The sequence below is a fragment of the Saccostrea echinata genome, unplaced genomic scaffold (assembly GCF_033153115.1).
Source record: "Saccostrea echinata isolate AGI-Se365-2 ecotype Australia unplaced genomic scaffold, CSIRO_AGI_Sech_v1 ptg000001l, whole genome shotgun sequence".
Lineage (NCBI taxonomy): Eukaryota > Metazoa > Mollusca > Bivalvia > Ostreida > Ostreidae > Saccostrea > Saccostrea echinata.
In genome coordinates this window covers 11319721-11329602 of record NW_026889750.1, presented here as the reverse complement: position 1 = coordinate 11329602, position 9882 = coordinate 11319721, and the positions used below count along the sequence as shown (strand labels likewise).

The 9882-nt window shown below is 35.6% G+C and overlaps 1 protein-coding gene across 1 annotated transcript; it reads right to left on the bottom strand.

Annotated features, from left to right (window-relative positions):
• Nucleotides 1-3112: 3112 nt before the first annotated feature.
• LOC133194835 (uncharacterized) lies at nt 3113-9586 on the bottom strand. The gene is made up of 9 exons (XM_061330744.1): nt 9316-9586; nt 8553-8675; nt 7275-7462; nt 6195-7088; nt 5535-6086; nt 5126-5375; nt 4264-4378; nt 3934-4046; nt 3113-3816 (listed from the first exon to the last, which is right to left on the bottom strand). Exons 1-9 carry the CDS (start codon nt 9584-9586, stop codon nt 3113-3115), a joined length of 3210 nt encoding a protein of 1069 aa, XP_061186728.1.
• Between the last annotated feature and the right edge of the window lie 296 nt (nt 9587-9882).

The window sequence follows — 9882 nt, the reverse complement described above, 5'->3', positions numbered from 1 at the left end:
TGATTTCTTTGTTTATTCATAAAGAAGTGAAGTAACCTAAATGAGTTACTTTAAAAATAACTTGTTTCCATCATGCTCATGACTGATAATACGGATTGCAATTTTCTATGGTTTACTATAGAGCTTTTTTTTTTTTTTTTTTTTTTTTTAAGATCGAGGTTTCAATAGTCTAAAAATGGCCATGACCACCCAACCATCTTATTTGAGATGTTATCAGGAAAATGTATAACTGAGTACAAGTTCATGACCTTGAATTTTGACCCTCCATCCTTTTTACTTCCAAATTAAAGGGGCCATGTAGTAGTAAAAGTATTGAAGATGAATTTGTGACCTCAACCTTTCACCTTTTAGCCTCAAAATCAATAGGGGTTATTCTAATCTTAGAGAGAGTCATCACCTTAAGTTTCAAAAGGTGACAATTAATTAAAATCATTTGGAAACCATTTTTTGCAATGCATGAATTCTTCAGAATCAATAGGAGTCTTCTTTAAGTTATAAGGAGTTATGAAATAAAATTTCACTGCAAAAGTTAAAGGAATTCAAAAGATATCCAGAAACTATTACTAAGGTCCTAAGCTTTAATCTAAACCACTTGAGACTGCTTGCATATCAATATGACTAGTAATTTCTGCTTATACGGTAATATCCCGCTATCAACTGCATTTGGTGTTATTTCTTCCAACTGATACTCAAGAGCATGATCTGAGTATGACTAAGTTTTAAACTGAGGCAGGCTAATGACATATAAGTTGATATCACAGGGATTTCAATAACCTCATTTAAAGTCAGCATTTCGTAAATTCCATGGTCGTTATAATGACCTTGTTGCAAACTAAGCCTATCATCGGGTCGTATTTTGACTGACATATTTCATGCCAATTGTTAAACTTTTGTTTTTATACTAATTTTGACTACAGAATATTCTGTCTACCCGATCAATACATAGGGCTCATGGCGGGTGTGCCCGTTCTACAGGAATTCTTACTCCTCCTAGACATCTGATCCCACCTTTTGTATTTCCAGGGATCAGTGTTTTATGCCCTGTTCACAGTTTTGTACTTGATCGTAGTTTGTTTTTGTTGTTGTTGTTGTTGTTTTTTTTTAGACTGATCATTGTTATCTTCACCTTTTTCATACATTCCTATATATAAAGTTTGATCTCCTGTTGTAGCCCCATCCTACTTCCAGGGGCCATGGTTTTAACAAATCAAAATCAACACTATCTGAGGATACTCTTATATCAATATGACTTATCATGATTATGCTGTGCTTGAGAAAAAGATTGTAAAAAATTTTTCCCACATATTCCTATGTATAACTTTGATATCCTGTTGACGTCCTTAGCCCCACCTTACAATGTACCTCCGGGGGTCATTTGAATAAGCTTGAATCTACACTATGTAATGAAGATTTCACTTAAGTATTATTTTTTCTTGCCTAGTTTGTTTGTTCTTGAGAGGAAGGTTTTTAAAAGATGTCATTATATTTTTACTATTAATTATCTCCCCTTGAAAGAGGATGTGGTCCTTCATTCGAATAAACTTGAATCCCCTTAACCCAAGGATGTTCTGTGTTAAGTGTGGTTGGAACTTTCCCAGAGGTTCTGGAAAAGATGAAATTGTGAAAAGTTTACAACAACAACAATTTTGATCAGAAAAACTCACTTGATCCTTAGGCTCAGGGGAGCTAAAAAGCTAAAGAACACATAGAAATATCATCTTCAAACTAAAGTGTTACTGATACACACAGTGACAGACAGACAGAGGGGTGGATGGACAAATACTTAGTATCCCCTGCTTTTAGCATAAGTGGGGAACAAAAAATGTGTAAATCTGTCATGCATGTCCATCTGCAACTAGGTAGGAAAATGTGCAAGATTTAAGGGTTGCAATTCTGTTAAAAAGAAGGCATATGAAATAAAGTTAATTTTAGTCATACCTTATATTCACACAAGCAAAAACCAATATTTTAATCTTGATCTGCATAGTGCAGAGGAAATGACAAAGCTATTGTTCGTAGGGATGTAAATTCATCGATAGGGGTAGCCAATGAAATCAACGAACGCTGGACCCTAACGATCAATGATGATTCAACAGTAGTTGCGGTAAATTAGATGTACTTCCTTTGACTGGAATTTGTGTAGACGAAAAGGAAAGAAAACTCTAGAATTTGACTGCATTAAATATGAAGATAACGAACAGTAATCAAGCTCAAAAGTCCATTGAAAAACACAAATGGAGAGTAGAACAAACACGGACCTGTAAAAACATCAGAGGTGGGATCAGGTGCCATGGAGGAGTAAGCATCCCCTGTCGATCTGTCACAGCCACCGTGTACTCCTTGTCATGATGGGGCAAACGGAATAATCCGTTGAGAATTCAGTGTGAAAATAATGGCCTAACAATTTGTAAGAAAAACTTCAGTCAACATTCGATTTAACGATAGATTGTATTTGCTGACAAGGTCATTGTATCGACCATAGAATTAGCAAAATGTTGACTTTAAACGAGACAGTCGATATCCTTGTATCATCAACTTACTCGTCAATATATTGCCTCGTTTTAGAAATTGTTCGTACGTAGAGCATGCTTTTGCGTACTGAATCAACTGGAAGACATTAACTCCAAATGCAGATGACAGTGGTATATTCATGTAGCAGTATACCCTTATCACCTGCATATGGGGTTTATATCTCCCTGTTGATTCGATTTTTCTCTTTGTTCAATCATGACAATGAGCACACAGTGGGTGTGACGGTCGACCGGGGATGCTTACTCCTCCAGGGGATGCTTACACCTCCATGGCACCTGATTCCACCTCTGATGTTTTTAGAGGTCCGTGTTTGCTCTGTTCCCGATTTATATTGTTTCAATGGACTTTTGAGCTTGATTACTGTTCGTTATCTCCATATTTCACACTATATACTATGTATTCTAATGTAAAAGAACCAAAACATTTCTGTGCCATCTACAACTTTATACGTTTTCAGAAAATTGGGAGACTTTTCTCTTAGTCGTAAGGTATTTTGTGAGAAGGTCCACTGTGCTTTATAGATATTGAATTGATTCAATATTATTTATTTACTCGCTAGTACTAAAATGTTCTGCACTCTTTAGCAAGAATATACTTGGACATGCTCTTCGGGATTTCCAACAACAAACAACACATTGTCTTTACTAGTCTGGTCCAGTTGTTCATGTGCTGATTCATGAAAATGATGCAGTGGCAGATCCTCCCCATCAGAGCCTGTTATTGGAGAAATGTAGCCATGATCTTGCAAACTTTCCTTTCTATTTCTATTTTGAAACAATAATCTATTGAAATTAGCAGTTGGCAGAGTTGGCTCGGAGTGTTGGCGTCTTGATTTATGCTCCAGAATGTAGGGCAAATCAACTGAATCTGTACGTAATTTGGGAATTGGAGGTAGAGGCTCAGAGTTTAAACGTCTGGTGGTGCTTGGCGAAGTTATTTTCAATGCAGGTTCACTTCTTAATCTCTGATGTAAAATCTTCCGTTGACTTGGAATTTCCAAGGACGAACCTGGAAAGTTTTTGAAGTGCGGAATTATTGGTGAACTTCTGTTGCTTGCAGACAGTTTTTCATTTCTCTGTTGAGAAATGTGTTCCTTAATGTCACACATGCATCTTACTGATTTGGGTGTTCCACATGGAGAATCGGTGTGAAAAATCTCACTCAGTTTTAAGGAAACGTCAGAACTTACTCTTTTCATATTGATAAAACTGAGATCATCAATAGAATTGTATTCTGATTTGGTAGTGGTTACAGACGACATGGATGATAAATGATAGGACTTTCCTGAAATTGAAATTTACATAGTATTATCAATAGATGTTCAGTGGTGTATATGCCTGCAATACATGTTTTTCCATTGCATAATACAGAATTCTAATAAGTATGAATTTTAATACTTACTTTGGCATAAACAAATAAACGCTACCAGAAGAATGAGGATAATCCCCGCAAAAATGGACAGCAAAATCGTTTTTACAAGATTCATAGTGTTGCTGTTGTCTTTCGCGATAACACTACAATGTATGGACATTTTTGTTTAATTTTTTTTTTCAAAACTTTCAAGCTATAAATAAAACTCTTGGTATTGTTTTTTTTTGTTCGTTGTTAAACGTCCTCGAGAGAACTTTTTACTCATATGTAGACTAAAACTCTTGGTAAATTGATCCACAAGTTCAGATTTCTGATTATTGTATTTGTAATTTCCTATCATTTCAAACTTCCATAATTTACCTGTTTTGTACTGATTTTATTACATCTTCACATATTGATTCAGAAGGATAAATCTTAAGACCGTGACGCTCTATCTCAAAATAAATGTCATCACGGCCGTGTTGCCATTCCCCAACCTGAAATAAAATGAAATCAATGTATGTAGATGAATAATAACGAAGCAAAGCGAAGTGGACAAAAACAATAATGTTAATAATCACCTCTATAAAATCTTCTTCTATGCTATAAATTTTTAGACCAAGAACACCATTTCCATTAGAGTCAAACAGTTGGTCATTTTTAACGTCATCACCATCAATGTCCAAAGTTACATTTTTTATATGTTCCACAACCCGCTGAGGATTATTCCTATACTCCGCACATATTGTCTCCCCCTTACACATGTGTTGTATTGCAGAGAAGGCACCTTTTACAAGTGCTCTTGTTGATTGAATCAGGTATGGCGTCCAAGGATCGAGGTGTTCTGGAAACTTATGTGAACCACGATGACATTTTCTGGGGAACTTTTTTCGAAAGCTGAAGTCATAGTAACAGTTGAGGTTTTCTTGCATAAAATAGATGAGCGGTTCGCTATCTTGCATGTCTTCAAAAGTTGGATCCATATTGCTCAGGTAACTTTTATATTCGTCGCTCTGTGGAATTTTTTGTTCCGCAACTAATAAAGAACTACGCAGATTAGGATACTCTAGCATATAGTCTCTATGGTTAAAACTGTTATCACCAATGAAGAGAAACTCAGATCTGTTCATAACAGCATTGATTGCCTTTGCAATCCTTGGCATAAGAGGCGACGCTATGTAGGCCAAGATATATCGAGAGGTAGGATACCTTCTTAAGTTAAAAATAATATTATTGATGCTGTTGTCTTCATAGTCAACTTGGACTGTTTGAGATACACAAATGTTAAAGCTAGGAGCAAGATTCTTTATCAATCGGACAGCCGATTCGCCATATTTTCCGTCCGAGAAGAGAACTTGAATATGAGTAGAACCTAACTTCTGAACCATCTTTAGCATGACCTGAGTGGTGTAATTTAGCGGAGTTGCCAAACCAACAAAGTACGGGTAGTTTAGTCTGTCACTTAGTAAGTCGGAAGTAGCACAACAACTAACCTATGACAAAAAATACTACTGTAAGAATAATATGTGTAAGACGATTAATTCATAAACATTTACATACAGATTTATGGTTTATGAAAAACTCGACTTGTGGCATCGTCGAATTTGTCTGTTTTTAAGAAGAATGCAAAATTGATTGGCTACATGTTTTACCTGAACCATTTTTAACTCTGTTGTGATTTCTGCCACCTGTAGTGTCGGAGTACTTGAAAATCCGCCAGCGTATCCCAGTATCTTATCAGATATACCCGGAACTATGTCATTCAGTTTTCCATGTAGCTGATGAAGCTCAAGAATGCTGTCTGAGGTCAGCAAAGGGTCATCGCAAGTATCGAGGAGGAGGAGACCGATTTGCTTATTTGGGAAAATTTCTTTCTCCCTGTTCAATTTTTCTATCAGAAACTTTGCACCTAACGCTACATCGAGTCCGATTGAGCGCCTGACTGGACCACAATGAAGAGGTTCTGCGGACCTATCATGAATGGGAAAGGTTACAACCACAATGAGATCGCCAGGGATATACAAGGGAGTTTTGTTATCTTGATGTAACAGACATTTGGTGCAGGTTGTGTTAGGCTGGCAGACAGACTTCACCTCTTCAATAGCCATTCCCCGATCGTTATAGAACTTGACCTTGTCTTTTGAGAATGAAAACTCCGTTGTTTGGTCTTTTACCAAGCTTACAATTTTCTTTAATGATGCTACCTGCGCACATAACGATGAAAATATTGGTATACAGAAAGAATTTTCGGAAGTTTTCATTCAAACAAAAATTAGTTCAAAACAATAAAGGAAGAATTATTCTATACTTACTTTGACAAATTTGAAATCAAGACTTTTATTAGAAGCCTGAAAATTGTAAACTTCGTATAATAAGTCGGTCTTGTGGAAGTTTACATCACCACCGTTAGAGAATGAGATTTGCTCTGTTATGTTTTCAAGTCTTGCTTTCCGATCAAAATCCTTCTCAAAATCCACTACAGTTCGGGCTGCTGTTGCTATGACGTCTGCTCCTCGATTTTCTTTCATATCGGAACATAACCCTCTCCTACCAGAGCAGATATTATAGTGTACATCTTTGATTATTTTGGCCACACTGTATGTTGCCATGACAGCGTATCGCAGAAAAGTTGACGCTGGATACTTTGTCAGAAAGGTTTTGGCATTCGAATATTTGTGTTTTGCAATGTACATATGTTCCAGCCAGGGATTAGATATAACTTCTTCTTTGTATTTGCTTTCATTGAAGAAGAGAGAATTCCAGTGTTCTGAAAATTCCCGTATTTCTTTGTGTGGGGGTGAAAGAACAAATGCTCCCTTTGATGCTGGAAATACTTGACCGGAATCTGAATTGATGAAGGTCTGAGACTGTAAACCAACACTCTCTGAAAAAATTATGGATGGCATTGGGTGATATTGAATAAATGAACCGGTTCCAATGCTTTCGATAAATGCAAGCGCCATTTCAGCATCTCCAATAAGCACAATCCCTTTTATTTTAAGTACAGTGATATTGAGTAGAATTTCGTGGTAATGATTCCGTAATTTAGAATGTACATTGTTGCAGTTATACGTAGCTGCGACACAAATTCGTTTCTTTGCAAGAGCTTCATTCAGTTCACTCGCTGCATCCTTGCCATAAGCATCACCAGAATGAAATATACCAATGTATGTCCATTCTAAACGAACTAGGAGTTGCACTATTGACTGTCAAGAAAATACAAAAAAAATTAAATTAAAAACATAAAAAATATGAGCGAAGGAATTTATTAAAACGCATTTAGTACGTACAACGCAAATTTGCAATACTCGTACGTTTTTGAATATCAAAAAATAAATTCATATAGTTTTGCACTACATACATATGGAAATATTTAGATAATGAACAATAACCTCTATCTGTATTTGATCGGATGGAATGGTTCTAAAGAAGTTTGGATAAAGATTAGTTTTTTCTACATCTGTCAGGAAAGCGGCTGTCGACGCATATGACATCTGAAGGAGTTGGTATTCGTCTGGAACACTGCTTAACATCCGGGATACGACTTCAGATTCCGAACTGAAAGCTGGTCCTATTACGGCTAAACAAAAATGGAAAACTGTGTTAAAGTTCATTTACATTATGTAAGCTGAGAGAGAAACGGATAGCAAAAAGATACTACTGAAGTAATGAAAGAAAGAAAATGACGTGTTAGTATCCAAGTTCTCAATACAATCTCTCACACAGAGAGGAATGTTTAACTAAATCACATAAATAATATCAAAGACAGTATCGTGTATATGTAAACACTTCAAATTTCTTTAAACAGTGACTCAATACTTTGAAAAAAGTCTACGAAAGAAAAGTCCTTGAATTATCTTTCCAAAATTTCCTCTCTGTAGTAAGATCATCAAAGTAAAAGTAAACCCTAGTGGGCCTCCTGAGAGATTCTATCCTTATCTCTTCCTTGAAATAATGTCTTAACTTACTACTATGCACAGAATAACCTCAAATAAATCACTGCTTTATTAATGTCAACGAACAAACATGAAACCCTACAAAATTAGCCTATCGGTCGGAAAAAAAAAATGCCCAAAACAGCTTCACATCGTATTTGTTCACCAGATAACCCGTTTACCAGATTAACCAATTCGGAATCTGCCTTACACGTGACAAACCTTTGAGGACAAAACTGTCACATCGTATTTGTTTACCAGATGAACCAATCCGGAATCTGCCTTACACGTGACAAACTTTTGAGGACAAAACTGTCACATCGTATTTGTTTACCAGATGAACCATTCCAGAATCTACCTTACATAGGACAAACTTTTAAGGACAAAATTGTCACATCGTATTTGTTTACCAGATGAACCAATTCGGAATCTGTCTTACATATGACAAACTTTTGAGGACAAAAGTGTCACATCGTATTTGTTTACCAGATGAACCTATCTGGAATCTGTCTTTCGTGTGACATACTTTTGAGGACAAAACTGCCAAAACGTGACTATCCGTCTTTTCAATGTCACGACCCAATTCGGACTGTCCATACTGGTGTATCTGATTTTAGAATACCAAAACACCCAACTCCCACTGCACAGTGTAAATTATTCATCTGTCTTTTTAAATATCCTGTTTTGGACTTCAACTAAAGCTGAGCTAAAATTGACTCATTTTCATTAGAATACCTTTAATATACACCGGTTTCTTGGTTTTGTTTGGTGTTTTGTTTTCACGTAGAAGTTGAAGAAATTTATTGGCTTGTAGAGCAGACAAGGATGGCACCCCACAGGTTGGATAGGCTAAGATTCCTAATTAAAAATAAAATTGTTGATCTATTTTATGTTAATTGAGATGAGAAACATTACAAAACATGTGTCTTTTATTAATCTTCAATCTAAAGTTGAAAATGGCTACATGTAGCCATTTTCAACTTTAGATTGAAAATTAATAAAAGACACATGCATCACAATTGTTTTCGAACTCTAGGCTATGAGTTTGGAGTTCTTATAGACTCCTTTTTTTTAATTGAGAAGAATAAATTCTCTTTATTCTTACATAAAGACTTAAAACGATTTCCAACGCGTATCTCTTTCTTCTGTACATGTGGAGTTTATAGAATCATAAACTTATTTTATAATACAAACTTATTCCATGTTGTGTGTACTGACTATTTATAAAGTAGGGCTTATCACATTAAATTAAGTTATTTAGATTAAACATTGCTTTTTTGAAAAATGTCGATTTAATAAATACAACAAATATTTTTAAATCATTTATAAATAGTAATTCAAAACTCACTCAAACACATTATTTTTCCTTCAGTCTGTATTGCTTTATTCTGCATTTGTGAATCATAAAAAAAATCATAAAAAAAGGATATGAACAAAAAAGACAAGATTATTTCCTAATTCTCGTCTTACTCGTTACAACAATAAATTATGAATGTACCCAAACTGACTCCAGGTATGAAATCAATGTCGTTCAGACGCTTAAGAGCCCATTTTACAGCTTCCATCTCCATAACAGAATACACATCCACGGAGCTGACATCACAGTTCACGCGCTGTTTGGTGTAGTATATATCAAAGAGACCTCCAATGACGACATCACCTGCCATAATAGCGGGTGTATCAAAAACGTCACTTTCACCTGGCTGTTGACTATGGCTAATCCAGAAGGAGGCTATCAACATAAGCCAGAAGGAGGCAAGAGAAGACATCCTGCAGTTGATATTTAAACAGTCATTCTACAAAAACGGGACCGAATAAAAGTTTCTTATATCGCTAAGAAATTTAGCGTTGTGACATCTTCTTATTATTGATTGAAAACGATCAGTTTCAACGCTTAACTCAACATATGTATGTAGTTTCATATACAGTTAACGTATTCTACTGTAAATCTTAATGTCGCTTCACTCATAAACTCGTTTCAAGACATGAAATTAGCATTCCGGTTTTATTGAATGGATTATTGAACTAATTGTTTTTCATATAAATGGAAAACAAACCTATTCTT